Source organism: Poromitra crassiceps (assembly GCF_964638095.1).
Source record: "Poromitra crassiceps genome assembly, chromosome: 19".
In the NCBI taxonomy this organism is placed as follows: domain Eukaryota; kingdom Metazoa; phylum Chordata; class Actinopteri; order Beryciformes; family Melamphaidae; genus Poromitra; species Poromitra crassiceps.
The window spans coordinates 13247289-13267890 of record NC_139646.1 but is presented as its reverse complement, the minus strand read 5'-3'; the positions used below and the strand labels follow the sequence as shown (position 1 = coordinate 13267890).

Here is a 20602-nt window from a genome sequence, read left to right as displayed (position 1 = left end):
ACAGAATCCACATTTTGTGGCGTTGTGCATTTTAGGCTTTTCGTCTAATCAAGTTTTGTTACCCAACTTTACTTCCCCAAAATGGTGTTGAAGAGAAAAACATTTATGACAGATTTGCAATGCTATAATTTAATACAGATCGTTTGGGAAATAATCAAAATTGTTTGAGTTCATTATCGTCTCCTCACGTGTACGTTATGCACACCCTATTAAATATGAAGCCTAACTATGCAAGACGTGAGCATCACAACTCTGCAGATGGATTTAGCCTATAATAACATACCTTATACTTGTACAGCAGAACGTGAAGAAATGGCCAGTAGGTCTGAAGGTTAACTTTTTCATTTCCCAAAAGACCCACAGGCTCTATATTGTTTTGTTGTGGGTTTGTGGCATCACAGAACATATGGATTCACTTCACAGACAGGCGCATGGCGCTTGATAATGGGTTGGATGGATACACGTAGCTGTTAGGCTAAACGCAGTAAGAAACAAGGCAGCACATATTTTTTGTGCTTGATTTTTTTATTTATCTATTATGTGGAAAAAAGTGACAAAGTTGGAAAAATGTGTCTTTAAATATAAAAGTTTGCAAAAATATGTGAATGAAGAGCTTTGGCCTCCCTTGGCCTTGGCTTGGCTATTATCACAGCAGCCTACCGTACAGTATGTGACAAGAGCACAGACTCCTAAACATATAGGCCTAATAGATCATTAATCATTTATTGTGTGTAATAATATTCTCTGCAGGTCTTATCTTTGGATGCAGTCAATAACACTTTTCTGCGACCATGTGAGTCATTGCACAATTCAGTATCAATCGGGTATAGGCAAATATGCACAAACAAAACAAAACAAAAACAAAGTTTGATATATCAGTCTTCAACAGTCTTACACTAAGCCAGTCATCTGTGACCGCAACATACTCATGGAGTGGGCGAAAGAGGACAGAGGGTAATTGATGGAGTTATTGCAGAATCCCATGACGGGTGGCGAAATCTGGTGCCCGTTCAGGCTGAACCCCAGTGCCACTGTGGGACCGAGGCCCTCGTGATACAGGATGGGGACCCTGACAATCCGCTGGCTCGAGGGGGAAATGTTTACAGCCTCAAGGTCCGCCGCCAGCTGTCTCTTCCACTTATTTCTGCGGTTCTGAAACCATATTTTGACCTGGGTCTCCGTCAGGTGGAGAGACACCGCCAGCCCGGCCCTCTCCGAGCTGCTGAGGTACCGCTTCACGTCGAAGGTGGACTCCAGCTGGAAGACCTGACTGCGACTGAACACAGTGCGGGTCTTCTTCTTCCGGGTGGAGCTCGGGTCCAAAGCTGCGTCCTGGTCCGAGCGCGTGTCAAAGCCATTCTGCGCGTCCTCATTGTCGTCCGTCAGGCTACTGTCGCCCGTTTTCCGGTCAGTTTCGTCACTGGCACTGCCCTCTGTTATTGGCTCAGAGACGGCCGGGGAATCTCTGTCGCTGGGCGATATGGAGCTGCAGCGTTCCTCTGAACTCCTGCTATCATCCCTTGGACCTGAATGGGGGGGGGAGAGGGCATGACATGAAACAGTAGCCCACTGCAAAAAATGCCCACCTTGCCAAGTCGTTTCATATTTAGTCTGATTATCTCATATAAAACAAGTTGATTTTAACTGCCAAAAAGTGTAATTACCTTACACGCATTTTTTCCACATTACTTTAAATAAAATATTTGAAGATATATTCACCTAAAATACCTTTAAGATATGCTTGTGTCGTGTTGTGCATTCATAAAGTTGAAGTGTGCAGGATGTGCAGTTTAGAAGTGTAGATTAGATGAGGACACACACACACACACACACACACACACACACACACACACACACACACACACACACACACACACACACACACACACACACACACACACACACACACACACACACACACACACACACACACACACACACAAGAGGGTATCTTGCAGAAGACAACCCAAAAACGTTAGACCTTTTAATAAGAGAGTAAAATAGGCCTACTAAGTAATAGCCTACAGCTTTATAGTGTGGGTTTAGGCCTCGGCCATAGTGTGCGTGCGTCCTTGAGTTGTAGATGAATTGAGATATGTAGCCCTTACACATACCCAAGGGAGGGGCATGGGTGCTTTAGCTTAAATCAACTGTGCGTAAACGTTTCGTTTTGACGTGTGTGGTGCTAGATTTATGTTGGTTGGACGTTTGGCATTATTGTGTGTAACCTTCAGGGCCACTATCGCTAAACGAAAAGTAACCAAGGATTTTCATCTCCTTATTGGCAGCTGAAGTGCAGTTCTGAGCCCTCGCAGTGATCACATAGGTGGTCTTATAAATATGTTTTGCAGATCGATGCAGGATAACCAAGTGCGCGTTTTTTTTTTAGCGGGTTGGAAAGTCCGGCGATATCCTTCTCCTTCTCTCCTCTCTCCTGTGTTGAGCCCAGACACGGCGACGGCAGTCTGGGCTCCACACACCCACCAGCGGCGAGTCGCACTGATTGCTTTTAATGAAGCAAGGAGCAGGCGACGTGCCAGCCTTCACAATTCCTACTTCCAGCTCACGAGGCCATCACGTAGCCATTTCCCCGGTAAATCAGCGACGTATAGCGTGCATATAATCTCACCAAACAATCGTGCACATAAAAGGTGGTTCTCGACTATCTTATGATCTGCAAACTGCAATTGCAAAGAGGCATTCCGAAAAGTAGCCTATCAAATAGGCTATGCCTTTTCTCTTAAAACTTGCATAGCTCACCATGCGATTGCATAGGCCTATTACAAATATTAATATAGCCTAAGCCTAAACATTTAGATAAATTATATCCTCCAACATATCCAAACAGCAATAGCCTATAGCACCAATAGCTGGGACAGCAGTAATGCTTTTTGCTTGGCTGCATGGACTGCCCATCATCTGATACAAGCAAATTAAGCCCCAATTTGCGCGTCAACGAAATAAATATTGTCGAGTTAAACTTATTTGCAGACACAAGTGTAGCTACTCCGTAGCTACTCACTGTTTGGTGTTTCCAGAGCTCTGAAGTTCAAGGCAGCCCCGCCGTGGTACCACTGCAACGACGCGTCTCTGTGTGGAGCACGGGCTGCCGTGCTGTAGCCGACGGGCACTTGAGTGCGCATCTCGGCGTGGTGTGCGTCCAGGAGTCGGCCGGGAGAGACCGCACCAGCATCCCCCCGAGTGTTGTCCGCCACCGACTCCTGTCCATCCCGCCCCTTCCCCAGGAGATTCTCAATAAAAAAAGACGAAGCCCTCGATGAAGTGGGAGTCTGGCTGTCCGTTAACTTCTCCTGCATGTTTCCCGATTATGAAACGAGTGACTCCGATCAGCCTCGTCCGGGCTCTTTCTTTCGGTCACCGCGTACGCAAAACCGGCGAGCGGCTCCCCTCCTTATCGTGCGTCCCAGTGGCCAAAAGATCAGATAATCATTTCAAATTGTTACTTTCCCACACCGACGATGGAGGAGTCATGGCAAAGACGGCATCGGTGCCAGCAGGCAGGAGGACGGGGGAAGACGATAGGCGGTAGGCTAGAGTGAAGCGTCAAACGCCGCATCCAGCGATTGGACGAACACAATAGCAAATGGGGGTTGTCCAAGGAAAGGAGAATTAGGCCTACTGTGTGTGTGTGTGTGTGTGTGTGTGTGTGTGTGTGTGTGCGTGCGTGTGCGTGGCTTGACCCCTCGGGGTCATGCAGGCAGGAGAAACCCTCTGTTCAGACTCTTTATTTGGGGGGTGCAAATCAAAATACAGCGGTGGGCTGGGCGGTAGTCTCGCAGTGCCAGCCGTAGATGATAGCTACATGTACCTCTGTCGCTGGAAGCAGGGGTGTCATGCAACCAACAATCTCAGGGGGCGAACTCTGGCGCCGCCCTATGGGCGGAACATTTTTTGGGGGGGTTGGAAGCCAGATTTAGAGGAATATCTCATTTTAAATTAACAGACTGAGCAGGTGTAACCATAAGGCTATTTTCCAAACTGCTCAGCCTCCTGGAAAGATCCATAATCACCAGACTAAGTACATTGCCACTGCCCAGGCTCAATGGACTTGACAAAAAAGGGAGACCACACGTTTCAAAGCAATGTAACACAATGTTTATTTTGGCTGGTATTGCCTTTTCAGAAGGTAGAAATGTTTTCACTTCCATTAGTCTCATCTAGTGTCCTCTAGAGCAGGGGTTCCCAACCTTTTTTGTGCCAAGGACCTAGATACATGGAAAAAAAAGTCGCGGACCGGTTGTCAATTTGAATGGTTTTAGTTACATATATATTTACTCACCAGGTGGCGACAAAGGGTAAATAACAGCCTTTTGTGTTGTACTGTATGTAGCCTATACAGTATTTAGGTTGTTTTTATGTTGTTGTTTTAACTACAAACATAAATAAACGTCAACTTGAAACTATGTTTCAACTACCATACACAGCCTATAATATTATAGCCTATGTTTATAAAAAAAAAAAAAAAAAAAAAACTCTCTCAAAAATCTGAGTGGGCAATTGCCCCCTCAGTTACAATGGGCATGACGCTTCTGGCTGGAAGCTTGATGACGTCGATGGTAGGTCTGACTACTGAGACCATGGATGTATTAAAAGAACTGGATAGGGGATGAGCCACGCCCACCCATGCATTCGGAAGGAGGCTGCTCACTGGCATGAAGCCTTCATGGGGGCGTGATTTCGAATCGCACATAGGTTACGCAAAAACAACGCCCTGTGCCCGCCTACGCAGCAGTCAAGATGATGATGTGTGCCATGATGTATTCCATGACGTCTCCCACCCCTCCCACCCATGGATGTATTAAAAGAAGAAAATACACCCGTATACGGCTCTTAGTGGCTTCTGCAGAAAAAATGACCCCATAAAAAATGATTTGATAATTAAAAGAGTCGTTTTATACTTTGAGTGACACCCGGAAAAAATTCCCCTGGGTTTAACAGCTGCCGGGGTCCCCATGCAAGTGGATGGGAATTTTCCTTTCTGGGCTGCATGGCGTCACGTGACTTGCAATACAGAGCTTCGCCACCATGTTCAAATGGCTTCACAGTCCAGTGCTATTCCTGGGGGCTTGACTGAGACTAGCTGGGTGGCCCTAGCCGCTGCAGTCCACTAGTCTCCCCCCCCACCAAATGAACGCAGAGTAACGACAGAAGGCCCTGTCCGTCTCCGTCTCCGTCTTTAACGTAGAGTAATTGGGCCTTTAGACTACCAAAATTAGTTTTTATTTTACTGTACAACCCAGAACATGGCACTAATGGCGTTAGCATTGTCCATCCACATACTGTTTAACGTTAGCATTTGAGCTAACGCTATTTTAACAAACTATATCCAGGATGCACATTGACATTGCACATGCAACATTACTAATCTGATTAAAGTGCCCCTCCAGCCAGTTTTGTAATTTTTAAGATATTTCATGTGTAGCTGTGTTTTTTCCTGCTCGGCCAATTATATAGGCCTAAAGTGTTTTCCACTGCATTTTGTTAAGAAATAACCTTATTTTTGGCTCAAAGTCTTGAATGAGCTCACGCGCTAGAAACGGGTGCTGACATCAGCGTTTATGGTTGTCAATGCCCACGTCACCATATTAATAATTTACAATATTACAGTGAATACAATCTGCAGTTAGCTTGGGTTAGCTACGTTCGCTAACGTAGTTCGTTCTGGCTCAAAACGCCATAGTCACTTTTAACCAGTTCGAGTTACGCTCTTTCAATTTCTTTTGCTTATATGCCCACCAGCTTTGATATCTGTTGGCTGGTTATGCTGATATTTATAACAGTATGTGGGTTGCGTGCGATTCGAGGCGTAACCTATGTGTGGTTTGGCGTAACCTATGTGCGATTCGAAATAACGCATCCGAGATAGAAACGTTATGAATATAGCCACGTTATAAACAACAAACTAACGCTGGTGATCCGTATGGAAACAGTGTTACTCGAAATGGTTAAAAGTTATATCAATTTGGTCATTCAGTGGCATTTTACTGCCATATAACATAACTAACTAGCGGGTAATATTAGCCACAGAAGGCAACTAGCGCTGAACCGGAAGAACAAATACGTTTGCGTTGAACGCGGAAGAGAGAAAAAGTGGGCGTGGTGAATAAGGTGAATAGGCTACAATGAATTAAGCTCCTTATTCAGGCATGTAGCCTATTGGGCTGCAGCAATATGTTTTCAGCACATGCGCTAATATGTTTCCATTAACATCTTAAATATATGTTGAGTTGTCATGCCATAAAAATCAGCGGATCACAATCACACAAATAACCTTAATTGATTGTTGCAGAAAGCAGCAGTGTTGACGTTTCGGGAGTCTTCAGTTAAGGCCCTTATATAGCATGGACATGGCCTAGCCCTAAACTTTAGGGCTGTCCTAAACTTTAGGGCTAGGCCATGCCCATGCTATATTTTTCTCATATTTAATAGCACAGGCATGTCTCATTTCCAATTGACTTCAACAGGTATGCACATATCTCCTAATTGGTCAAACAGTTAGGCTATTGCATAATTGGGAAACACTAAAGAATAGGCTAACCACCACGCACTAAAATATAAAATGACATATCCTGCTGAAGGAGGTCATGCTGCCTCTCCTGTTTCACAACTTTGAACTGATCGGCCAAGAATGAATAGGCTTGGTTATTATGCAAATTATTGGCCTGGAAGCGTTGTTTATGGCTTTAGTGCTATAGGCCAATATACAAACATTAAAAAGTTCACTCATTAACGTTAATAACACATTGTGAATGCACCCTCACTGTGCAGATTAAGGTGCCTATACTATTTGATCATCTAAAACGTTTAAATGAATGCTGACGGGCGTCTTTACCCTTTTCGTTGAAATGGCAAGACATTTGAGCTTTTTATGTCCCTCAATGGAGTCAGCGGCAGTGACCTTTCGCATGTCCCCCCCCCCCCCCCTCTCTCTCTGTCCCTCTCTCTCTCCCTCCCCAAGGCTAGACTTACCCTTTGACAGAGGATCAGAGCAATGTTGCTCTTCAACCTAACACTCAACACCGACAACTAGCGGTAACATGACCCGTGTGTTGCAGAGGTCGTACACCTTGTAATATCCCGTTCAATTCACAACATAATATCGCGCTGACTGATGTGTGTTGGTGTGTTTTGGGCTGACTGATGTGTGTTGGTGTGTTTTGGGGGGCTATTTTGTGTTTCCTTGTCTTCCCAATGAGGCCAAAGCGCCCTTCTCCCACAAGGCCGCTAGCTGTATATCTTATAATGTGTGTGTGTGTGTGTGTGTGTGTGTGTGTGTGTGTGTGTGTGTGTGTGTGTGTGTGTGTGTGTGTGTGTGTGTGTGTGTGTGTGTGTGTGTGTGTGTGTCGGCAGGATTTCTATAGAGAGCCAAAGTGAACATCACTTCCTGCCTAGCATACCAGCGTCTGAAAAAATATGAATGGTGGAGAACAGAGAGAGACATGACTCTTTTTGATCCCGTTTGAATTGTGCCACGGGGTACGCATGTAAATGTTGTCAATTTAAAAGATAATGGTAACACTTTACAATAACATACACAAATAACATACACGCCTCTTCAGCGTGAAGCGCATTTCGGGGCGTAAAAGCATGACGGTATCCTCCCGAGTCAGCGGTAGGCAGGCGTAATGCGTGTTTTTTCACGTTGAAGGCCAGTTTAGCGCCTAAGGCCAGGGGGAGAATAGAGCCCTATATGTTTATTTATATATTTTTTTATATTCATTTATTGGGGGGGACACATTGTATTGTAGACTACTTGAATATTGGGGGATGTGTCCTTCCCAACATATATTGTGACTACAGCCTTGTACCTTGCGGTATTTTGAGCAGCTATCACTTTCATATTTACATAATGGGATGGCTATAGCACTTGAGAAAAAGGTAACACTTAATAATACTGTACAGCAAAAACTTGTGTAGTTACTAAGGGAGGAGTCAGGAACAAACAGCTACTGTAGTTAATCAATAGTTAATCGGGAGTTCCTCTGTTCCTGGATGACTCTGAATCAAGTACTAATTATGGTTATTTAAGAACAGACTATTAGTTATTGATTACTTCCTAAAGAAAGTATTGTTCCTAGTTAGCTCTGAATAAGGAACTAATGTTATGTAAACAATAACGAATCAAAACAAATTACTTCCTTATTACCCCCTTATAAGCTACTATTTTGTGTCGTCTCAGGCAACTTGATCATGCATCATACTGAGTGGCTACTAGGAATGCATCATTATTTAATGATTAGATCACCATTAGTTACTGTTTTAGTTACATTAGTTACCCCCTCAAGTAAATTAGAGCACCATACTGAGTGATTATAGTGAATGCATCATTACTTACTTATACCATTAGTTACCATGTTGGTGAGCATTACCCATGCCCGTACAAGATCCTCATCAGTCATCAGTCTCTGTTCCTTTCACACTATACAAGTGTATGTCTTGTAATCAGGGGTCTTTGAATCATATAGTGGTTTTCACACTATATGACTGAGCTGTGAAAGGGGATCACACTACAAGATATTCCACCAGAAGAACTTTTTAGCTGGCTTTATTTCCAAACACACACACTCTCACAACATAGCCTACTTTCTCTGTCTTTGCTCCTCAGACCACTTGACCGGTGCTCAGAGGGCACACAGTCCGATCTAAATCACACAATTCAGGCTTATCATCATTTTCACGGAGGGCTGGAGGGCGCAGCTTCCTCTCCAGCCAGCACAGAGAGCAGGCAGCTGACTGTGCCAGGCTGCTTCATACAGTGACATTGTTTGGAGAAAAGAGGCAGTCGTCCGGATACATCCTTATGTCGAGCAGCACAGCAAAACTAAAAACTGTAGTTATAAACAGGACAGAGGAAACTCCCGTGGAAATATTTTTTTTAGACAAATTCATGGACGCATGATTCAGGGAGCTGCTACAGATGACAGCCTGTGTCTGCCTCCTCACCCTGTGTCCTGCGCTCTCATTGGCTGCAGCTGGTTCAATGGCTTATCTGACATGACCAAATATCAAGCATGCTGAATAGAATAAAATAAAATAAACTGCATTTATATAGCACTTTATAATGTGCGTGGATTCACCCATTCACACACCGAAGGCAGCAAGCTGCCACGCAGGGTGCTGGTACAGCCATCGGGAGCAATTTGGGGTTCAGTGTCTTGCCCAAGGACACTTCGGCATGCGGACTGGAGGAGCCGGGGGGGGGGGGGGGGGGGGGTTGTCGCCGAGTTCCAAAAACAGCTCGCCGAGGGCTTGGAGCACCTAGTGTGAACTCGGCATAACAAATACCTACCAGAGTTGTTCATGGGTATGCATCATTACTTCATGATTACCTTACCATTAGTTACCATGTTTGTGGCCCCCACAAGTAAAGCAGGGCATCATACTGAGTTGTTATTAGGGAATGCATCCTTCATGATTACCTTACCATTAGATACCATCTAATGGTCTGACCTGGCCAGGCCATGCCACTGACCTGGCCTTGCAATTATCAATATACTTTAATTCCTATAAAATTGCAAATCTAAAATCAAGGGAAAGTTCCCAGCACAGTGAAAGTATGCATTAGATCAGGTTTCTCTGTGTACACGGGCAGTCTGAATGATGCGGCACCCTGGCCAGCGCCCCCTGTTCTGGGGGCAGACAGCCCCGACCTAAAGACCCTTCTCTCTCTCCTTTCTCTCCTCCTCCAATCTTTATCTTGATTTATTTATTTAGGCTTTTGTTAGTGTTTTATAGCCCTTAATGCACCCAACCTCTGAACAGAGGAACAGAATGTTGTGTTTGTGTGTTGTGTGTGTGTGTATGGGGGGGGGGGGGGGGGGGATTGTGTGTCAAAAATGTCAAAATAGTATTTTCCTATAAAGTTTGTGGATTTGCATTTATGTACATTTATATACATGACTAATTTGAAACATGTTTGCTCCATTCAATTAACTGAGAAAGTCATTCCCCCTGTGGCTTCCTTATTTAAAGTTTAAAATCACCTTGATCAAATCACCATTCCATAACAGCCATAGTCATACATATGATTTTAATGGCTCTGGAATATAATGTTCTCAGTAGGGGGTTTAGTCAATGAAAGTGGAGACATTTGACCTAGTTCATTATGGCGGAAGACAGGCCAGAGACAGAAAGAAGCTATGTAGCCAATCTCCTGTGGGACATTTCACTCTCTTTCAACTCTCTCATGAGGTATCCATCCATAGTGAGTCAGGGAAGTATAGTGCCCTCAATTGACTTTTATGTGAGGCTATGCATGCTCCTCTCACAAATTAACACAAATTTGCACCTGCCCACACATGCATGCAGACATTTAAATTCACCGGTGTTGTTCATTTCTGACAAAGGAATTGGGGTCAAATAAAAGATGAACATGAACATTAGTACAGCTGACAAACTGAACTTCTGAAGCTTTTGATAATGACATGAGATCAGACAACTAACTATACCAGACAACACAGTCTTGGGTTTGTGGAGGGCCCCCTGATGGTCAAGCACATATAATGCACCTTAAGACATTAATCACACATCATAGTTATATCTCTATGCTGCAATGATTAGTCCATTAGTCCATTAGTTGATCGACAGAAAATTAATGTTGAATTATCGGTTACTATTTTTTAGAAACACATACAATTCTCCCATCCCAGCTTCTTAAATGTGGATATTTTCTGTCTTTTTTAGTACAGTAAACTGATTATTATCTTTGGGTTGTGGACTGTTGGTGAGGACAAAAGAAGACATTTGAGGAGGTCATATTGCGGGCTTGGGGGGGGGGGGGGGGGGACATTTTTCACCATTTTGTGACATTTTATAGTTGGGAAAATAATCAACAGATTAATCAATAATGAAAATAATAAAAAGTTGCAGCCTATAGCATCTCACCATCAAATCTCAAGAATCCACCTTGCGCCATGATGGTGAGACAGCAGCTTCCTGCAGAAACTTCATAAAGTAGTATAACCCCCAGCTAATATTTTGAAGCAAACTAACTTTCTGAGTTCAGCAAAGCATTGGAGTGGTGCAGAGATCAAAAGTCTTGACTGTTCGATAATTTATCCATAATAAAATACAAAATGGGTTTTCTCTCCCTCGCTGTAAATCCAGTGATGTGTAGTCTGTGCAATAGTCACATGGATTATTTCCCAAAGGTGTATACCATCTAAGATTGTCTCATTATAGATCTCACCAAACTCTTCCACTGCATCCTCATTCTCCTGCCATCTTAGCTGAAGTGTGTGCTGGGTTTGGCATTAATAATTCACTGTACATAAGAAGTTGATGCTGCAGAGTTTGTTCCCATTGATAGTATTAGCCGAGGTGAGCATTCTTGGCCAGACTTTGTGACGCCAGCAGACTAGCATAAAGTGGGCTTTAATTGCCTGTAATCTCTGTCGTTCTCTTGCCCCTCAGTGGAGTCAGCATAGCCAGACCCAGTGAGGCCTTTTTAGCTCCATATCAGCTTGAGCGTCACACTGAGGAATGCTTGAAAGGGATTTTAGACTCAGAGCTCAAAGAACTTTAGTTTTCTTTTCTTTTTTGAAGGGCGGCAGAGCTCTACATCTACTGAGGTGTTCAAAAACAAGCTAATGGATTTAAGTCAGCACATTGTTCTCAAGACAAACTTTAGTAATGCTTTGAGATATAATAAACAACATATCAGTTGCTATCTTTTGATAAATGCTTAACACTGTTCCTTCCACATATGTTTTCTCTGTCTCTGATGTGCATATCTCTTTCATTATGACAGAGACCTGTAGGCTAACCTAGTTTCTTTACCATTATGTATTTGTGTCAGTGGGCCAGATTCCTAGAATACACACATAATCATAATCAATCGTGCATGCAGGATAATGTCATTTAAAAATCACTTGAGGGGTCAGACCTTTTATGTGAGTCAAATGTTCACGTTGAAAGATTTTAACCATGTCTGACTTTGGCAGTCCACACAGTCTGGAATTCATAGGCAATGGCACAAGTACATCACATCAAATTACGCCCAAATGGGCTGTACAATTGTTGGTGCAAATATGCGGCTGCACCTGACTCATTTACTGTGGATTTTTATGGATTTGTGCCATAAAAAGTCAATAGCTTAAATCTTATTCCACGTGATTGGTGTTTATTTGGGCTGGCACAGAATATGTTTGAACTGTCTGGATGCAAAGCTAAATTATATAATAATAATAATAATCATCATCATCAATTAAATACATAAAATAAAATCAGCTACTCAATAACAATGTTTTTTGTTTGTTAAACAAACAAAAACATTGTGTATAACAAAAGGCAAAAGATAGTCTACACATCAATGGGAAATTAAAATAGACAAGGTGCAGCAAAGTGAGCAATATGAAATCTGTTTTGTATAGGCCTATTTGTCTATATTGGTCAATTGGTCATCACAAAAGAAGGATAATGTAGGCATAGGATACAGCCAAGCCCGAAATTGAACGAGGCAATCAAATAAACATATTTGAAATCGTATTATCTATTTATTTATTTATTTATTTATTTATTTATTTATTTATTTATTATCAGAATGGTTATCTCTAACAAACCATGATAATTATCCTTTTTGCCAACAGCTCGATAGCAGACTACTCAACTATTTCTGAAATAGGCATAGGCTATAGCAGGCAATAAGCTTAATCAATAAGGCATATTTATCATGAATCGCATACACCAAACAAAATGACATAAAAAAAAATCCTATACTGTCCTTGTCCTTGTAAATCAATCCGTTTACTGTGTTTGCGGTTATTTTTTGACTTTTTTTGTGAGTTTATAGCCGCACTCCATGCTATAACTTCACTCGGACGTCCACCTGTATGCCGAGCCGTTTCTTCACGTAGCCTACAACAAGCGGCCTTATATGTCTGTCTGGAGGTTTTCTAACGGGAATGTCCGTTTGTTTAACCTCTTTACGGTACGTTAACCCCTGTCAGGAGCGACTCGTCAGCGCAGTACAAAAGGGCTGAAAAGCAGGGACCTTTCCCCCTCGAATGACCCTGCGCTCAAATCCAAGCCTCCCGTCCGCTCAAATCCAAGCCTCCCGTCCGCCTCTAAAGCGCTTAAAGTCCTCTAAACCCTTGCGAAGTAAATGATCCTAAATTATGGGACAATATAGGCTACAGGCTACAAATATTAGGCTACTATTGCAAACAGCCTAAACTGAACATGCACTCATTCTTCATACAGACTTAAATGTTAAAGTTCACTTTAAATTCACCAGGCTATATTAGCATCACAAATGCCTCATTTCCAATAGGCTATAGGGATATTAGGCTACTGTAGTGGTTTTTCGTTAGGGATCTTTACGACATGATGGACCAAGAATTAAGGCTATAGCCTACTGCATCAAATGTTGCAGAATTTAATAAATGTGAGAAGTAAAAACATCCATTTTGGACATGCACGAAAACGAGAGTCTTGCATCTCAATTTGTAGAGCATTAGCCTACATGTTATAATATTTCTCTGGAATTTATTGCCATAGTTGAAAACACGTGGCTGCAGGCCCTAAGGGTGACCTCACCTGAAATCCACTATCCAATTATGCAAAAAGGTGAAATGTAGCCTACTATGCAATGGACATCACATTTGCATTAGGCTTAAATGAGACAGGCTCAACAACACACATACAGACAACAAGCAGGCTAAGCCAATGTCAAATTTACACCATGACTGTGTGTTGGTCATGCATGCATGTGCCATACAGAGCTATCAAATTTGAATGCAACTCACATAATGCAATGCAACTCACATTTGAGTGCACTCAAATATAATTTTCTAAAAAATAATTTCCATCATCAAATTCCAAAGGCCTGAATTAAGACCATGCAAACAACAACAACAACACACCTGCAACTTCAGCATCAGACAAAACCCCATCACGATTCTTTCTCTTCAGGCTAGGCCTATGTTAGTAGGCTACCAAAGGTTCATATTGGCCGTGCATGCATTCCCGCGGAGACTATAGGCTAAAGTAAATATGACCAATTTAGATAGGCTAAAGTCAGTGGCTGGTGAACCAAGGCTCGCCTCGCCCGAAGCTGGATAATCTGGCCCGGTGTGCATGGCTGCCGGGACTTGCTGACCTGCCCTTACCAACCGACATTAATAGACTTATGGCAAATGGATCAATGTGCGGCATAAGAACCAAGCCCTGCAGCTTTCAGTGCCTATTTGAACCATGGCTTTGAAATTCGGCCATAGCCTATAATAAGGCAAATGGTGCTGAAATGTAAAACTCTAAACTGCGTTTCCATTGGTGAACGTGATGCACCAACCAGGCGTGCTGGTTAGCTACAATATTGAGCAAATGAACATTGGAACATAGGGCATATGCACCATAGCCTAATTTGAAAGCACATAACATAGCGGGTTTAACTTCATCAAATGAGAAAGAACAAAGGCAGTATATAGGCTACATTCGCCCACTCAAACGTTAATGACCTGCTGTTAGACAATATAGTCACTCATTAAAAATCCGATTAGCCTAAGAGACCTACCTAATGAGTGACCACAAATTACAAATCTAATTTGATTTGCGCCACAGTCCAATTCCAATCCAACAAGTCATGTCAACAACAAGTCATGTGAGTTTTGCCGTCAGTCACTGAGTTTGTTTTTAAGGCTGTTTATTCAACCCCGCGCCCTCGAGCTGCTTGCAATAATTTCAGCTTGTAGCCTATGTTCAAACAATTAGTTAGGCTGGTTATTTAAGGGGACCAGCTCGCTCTCTCGTTCCTTCTCTATCCTCCGCTCGCTCTCTCTCGCCACTCATCTCATGCTCAGATGAGCGCCTATCAAATGAAACGATCGCGTGAGAAAGAGGAGGAGGGTACGGAAGAGCACCGGGGGAGCGCGCGCCGCTCCTCCGCGCCCTCGAGGTTAAATCAATTGTGATATAATGCGCAGCTAATTAGGACCGGTCTGGCAGGTCTGGCATCAACATCGTGTTCAAATAAATAACCACCTAGCATCATTATATCTTGGGCGCTTACAGCGTTTGGAAACCAACCTTAAACGATCGAGGCGATGAGTTCATTGCAGGTTGGCTTGGAAGAAAACAGCATCCCCAAAGTCCCCATAGCTCCAAACTAGGCGATGTCACGAATTTGCAGCTTGGTTTGTTGAAACTGAGAGCATTATAGCTTACTATTTCACCCAAGGCTGGGATTTCAGGGATTTCAAGGGAGACCTGACTGCTTTCAGGACCAGAGGATTCAGATTTGTATTATTATTATTAGTAGTAGTAGTAGTAGTAGTAGTGGTAGTAGTAGTAGTAGTAATAGTAGTAGTAGGCCTAGTATTAGTATTAGTATTATTATATTAGCCTATTGTTGTTGTTGTTGTTATTTTATTATTATTAGTAGTAGTATTATTAATCCAAAATATTCTAATTAGAGCTAAGTTATCTGGGTGATGTATGCATTTTATCTATGGTTTCATCAGATTTGGGAATTTTTTAATAGTTTATTATTATTAAATAGGCCTAAATGAAATCATTGTTTCTTTCTCTTTTATTTTTTCTCGCCCATTATTACATTGCATTATAGTCTAATACTCCCTTTTAGGAGCCAGACTGTGACAGCATCAAATGTTCCACCAGTGTGTATGTAGCCTACAGTACACAGTAAATAAATTACTGCCAAATGCCCACCCTTTTTTATGTGTCATGGAAAAATTGAATAAAACATGAATTTATACATTTTCATAAAGCATGCATTAGTGCGGTTACATTTATGGACCCTCCTCTCCTTTGGAGCACAAGCAACATTAGTCATTTCATTCTTGTCAACTGCATTCAATTTGCTCCTAGTATTATGCAATATGATCCAATTTGATCATATCAAATGTTACTTTCCTGGAAGTTCTCCAACTGAAACTCAATAAGCAAACCAAAACCAAAACCAAAACACAAACCAAAAAAAGATGGATTTGAACAAATCCATTGAAGAAGAACAATACATTTGTTTCACACGCTAATTTCTAGAGTGAAGACTCTGGAGAGGATGCGCCATGGGCACACTTTTTTTTTTGGGGGGGGGGGCTGACCAAACTCATTCCAACTCATGCCTTTAGCTTCACATAAATAGATACAATCGGTCTGTGTGGGAACGCCCACAAAATGTTACTAAGGCTGGCGCGCGAGGATGGTGAGGGGAAAAAACCCGATGGGCTGACTCACCAAAGGACGGTGCTGCGGCTCTACACTACAGGATTGGGGCAGGTACATAAACGTCTGTGCGTTTACTGCGGTGGTTGAATCACTGATCCTGTCTGCCTATAGGCTGGGCTAGCAGCTAAATGCTAACTATGCTGGCTGGGAAGAATGGGAGGATTTCCCCCCATGCTGACCATTGACCACGCGTCTATGACGACACACCGCCTGAATGCATGCTCAACCAGAGTTTCTGTGGCTCGAGCCAATTCCTTGTCTTCAGTGATGTCACTGTCTATGTGTGTAAGGCGTAAAATATCTAAAATATCACCCCCCCTATGGGCGCACCGCCCCCCCGCACCAGATCCATGCCAGACCCCTGAAAAGCCTTCCAAATAAACAGACAGACAGGCCTCCAATAATAGTAACTTGCGCTTGGCTTTGGGATCGGAGAGCGCCAGTCCCTTCCTTTTGGGCATTGCTGATGCCGACTCGCACTCATGGCGAAGACAGGAATAGGAGAGAACTGGGGGTAGAAGAAGCTAGACGCTGGAGAGCATGACCAAGAGGGGGAGACTGAGAGGGTCGAAGGAGAGAGAAGATGAGAGAGTGAAGAAAAGGGAGGGCTAAACTAAGCTGAAGTGACATAAGCGTAGCCTATAAAGATGCCTACATGTGCGCACAATGTATGCCTGCATGCGTGGGTGCTGTGCACATGCATGTGTACACGCGTGAGCGTTAGTGAGATGCCAGGCTGCACTCTTGTTTTCTTCAGCCTTGTCACGCAATGTTAGTCTAAGCCCCGCCCTTCCACCACTAGGCTATACTTCCTGGATGTGCGTAGAGCCCTCATGACCTGCCATCCAACTTAGACACAAACCACACACATGCACACACGCATCGCATGCGCACGCAGCACACGAGCACACACAAACACACACACACCCAGACGCTTATCTGAGACATGGCCTATTTTCAATGACTCTCACGGCTAAAGTGATTATTTCATGGCCTCCATGCTTCTTCCCAGCATGCGGGGGGCGGGGGGGGGGGGGGGGGGGGGTGATGAAAGCATCAGCCATGTTTGGGACATGTAATGTGCTGTCAGTGAATTAGTGATGCAGGGATCACCTCAATCTGGCCCTCCCCTCCTGGGCTAAATGGATTTAGTATAGGCCTACATGAGGACGGGCAATGGCAAGGATGTCCCTAATCTCCCTCACAATCTAATGGGATATTGTACGGAGGATGGATTGTCTGAAGGACACTTGAGGCTGTATGAAATCAAAGGTTGCTTTTCAATTGTTGGCTGAATTAGCAATCTCTCCTTTCCAACGCGTGCATTGCCAAACCTTGATCAGTCCGAATGATACCAGTATCAGATATGTAGGTGACCTCTTGACTGAAATTTGAGTCAGATGGTCTCAAAGTGAATTCTACAGAAATTTGAAGACATCCATTTTAAGAATGTCCGCTGTTTACATCACCCAAAGCATTTACAAAAAAATCCATCCAGAAAAAAACATGCTTCTGCATAGGAAGCTAAGTTGTACACTAACTTGTCAGCTGTTACCTCAGTTCATATCAAAACTGTAGAGTAGGCCTACACGTTAAGATTTTACATGTAAATTCAAAAAAAATTATACATATTACTTGTTTGGCATGGATAAGTGGGTAATACTCATTTATGTCCACAATTGTTTTAAGCAGCCCATCCAGCAAGGATAAATGCACTGTGTTATAAACCATGACAAGGATAAACGCCCTGTAATATAAACCATGACATGTAAGACTACTCTTGCATATTTGTTCACCAAAAAATGGGCCAGTAGTATTTACACATTGTCACTTAACTTCTCCTGCTTGACTTCAGGTCCCCCTGTGATATAACGCCTTATCACAGGGATGCCAGTTAAGATGGACATCACTTTTATGGCATCGATATCTTTTTAGCAAAAAAGAAAAAAAAAAGACTAGGCAAGCCTAGTTAAGCCGGACCCAGACAGCTGCCACTGTCTTGTGCAAGTTCCCATAAGAGCTATAGCTCAAAGTTCAGTTCACACACAGCTTAAAATTAACTAGTTCACATTCATAGTTCACAATTTTGAATTTTGAACTAAATGGCAGGATAAATCAGGGCGGGGAAGTGAAAAAGCAACGCTTGCCACTCCCTCTTTAGTCTTTACCACCACTGAGGCAGAAGCACAGAGAGATTTGACGCACAAAACCAGGCGGCGCTCTTTCTTTCTTTTTTTCTTCATTTGCACATTTTTTTAAACAAACAGACAAAATGAAAACAATGTGCAGGTAGAGACATGAAACCCTATCTGGGCTTATACTTGGGTCTCTACCTCAGAAAAGCAATAATAACAATAATTCATATAAAATTTGCAATATAACAGAAACAAGAGAGAGGAAACAAAACAACGGTAGAAAAAGAAAAAAGAAAAAAAGAAAACATAAGGGCAATCCAAATTAAAATGGCATGTGAGGTGTAGGTGTGATGTATGTGCTGATCCCTCGTATTGCAAGTACTTAGAGGGACATTCATTGCCGTAACAGCAAACAACTAAAAGACTTCAAGGGCTTTATATTTTGTAAATACATTCTTCAATTATGCGAAACTGTAATAATGGATAAAAATGTCACAGCAGCAGAAGGTACTGGGGAGGAGATTGACGAGAGTAACATTACATTACAGTGGGAGAGGAGAAGATTATGAAGAAGAAGACTGTTATCACAAACTGGACCGAAACCTTGCTGAAGAGCGTCCACACTGATCTCCCTAAACGCACTTGCAGAGCCTCTGAAATGTTCCTTGATAAAAGGAGAGCGCTTCTACTTCCATTCTGGCTGTGATGGGCAAGACGACAGAGGCTGGGGATGTGGCTACTGCACCATTCAGACAATGGCTTCCTGGCTGTGCCACAACCGGTCCCCACTCCCCACCCAAGGGCCAATGCAGGCCCCAAACCTGCCCGAGATCCACCAAGCCTTGGTCTCCATGGGGGACAAACCGGCCTTGTTTTCAAGTTCCAGGGAGTGGATAGGGACATTTGAAACGTCCCTGGTCCTTGACTACTTCTATGATGTTCCCTGCAAGGTGGTTCATGTTAGGGGTGGGAGGAGCAGAGCTGGAGCAGGTGGCAGTGGAAGAGCTCCATCTGCACTTCCAGAAACACGGGTCTCCAGTCATGATGGGAGCGGACAGGGACAACTCGTCTAAGGGGATAGTAGGGGTGTGCACTGGGGACAAGGGCAGCTACTGTATGTGCTATAGTCGTTGACCCTCAGTACTACAGATGTCCGCTGGACAAGGCAGCGGTGCAGAGGCGAGGATGGGTGGCATGGAAAAGAGTGTTGTCTCTGGATCAGTCCTAATTTAAAAAAACACAATTTCAGATGGAAGCCCGTCTTTATTGTCACACGAACACACTACAACACATGCATGCGGCCACAACACACACTCATGCTGACGGTGGCCGGTGAAATATGTCCTTTGCATTTGACCCATCCAGGCTTCTCCTTTCCTCCAGGGGGCAGGCCAGGAGCAGTGGTCGCTTTTTCTTTCCAGCACCCGGGGACCATCATTGGACCAACTTCAGATGTTGTCGTCACTGGTCGGATGACGATCTTCTGCATGTTTTTAGTGGGGGTTTATGTACGGAGGAACCCCCTGGGGGGTACGGGGAGAACATGCAAACTCCACACAGAAAGGCCCTTTCGACGAGATAGCCCACCTGGGCAGTAGGCACTGAAGATATGGGGGAGTCACAACTCCAGCGCCCACAGCGTCCCAGGCGAGAATCGAACTCAGGACCTTTTAGCTGTGAGGCGACAGCGCTACCGACTGCGCCACCATACCCCTTTTTATTTTATAACCTATGTCTGCCTCAGATATCCCAAAAGGGACAGTGAGCTAACATGACATGTTCAGGCATCTCTGTTTCAGATCCACAAATGAATTATTTAATCTGTATGACAACAAAATGTGTCATTTCAGAGTAGATTGCTGCAGAGTGTTTACTGCTGACGTAGGAGTAGGATCACAGAATATCACAGAGAAACAACATGAGTTGGTACTGTACGGTCAGAGTCAGTGTTTTGAAAGGAGCTGCAGTGCCATCATGTGGATGGAATCATTATTGACAAAGTATTTGAACTAGAAACCACTAAATTATTAATATGGCTCCATTAAATTATCTGTTAAATCCCATATTTCTTTGGATATGTATTAAACATATTTACCTAAACAGTGCTGTTTCTTTTGTTTTCTTAGCTGGGAGCATAAAAGCTGCAGATCTATATATTTCTTCCGCTTACATCAGATTGTTCCGCAGAGTGCAATAATGCAAATTAAGCTCTATGATCAAAGGTATAAATAATAATATTGGTATAAATAGGACACAATGTT

The 20602-nt window shown here is 43.3% G+C and overlaps 1 protein-coding gene and 1 pseudogene across 2 annotated transcripts; one reads left to right on the top strand and one right to left on the bottom strand.

The window, feature by feature from the left end:
• Positions 1-891: 891 nt before the first annotated feature.
• hmx1 (H6 family homeobox 1) lies at positions 892-3317 on the bottom strand (the record flags this gene model as incomplete). The annotated part of the gene is made up of 2 exons (XM_083655429.1): positions 892-1526; positions 3023-3317. 2 exons carry the CDS (start codon positions 3315-3317, stop codon positions 892-894), a joined length of 930 nt encoding a protein of 309 aa, XP_083511555.1.
• A 15589-nt stretch (positions 3318-18906) lies between these two features.
• LOC310793903 (ufm1-specific protease 1 pseudogene) lies at positions 18907-19569 on the top strand (annotated as a pseudogene). The gene has a single exon. The product of its transcript is annotated as an ufm1-specific protease 1 pseudogene (transcript).
• The last annotated feature ends 1033 nt before the right edge of the window (positions 19570-20602 follow it).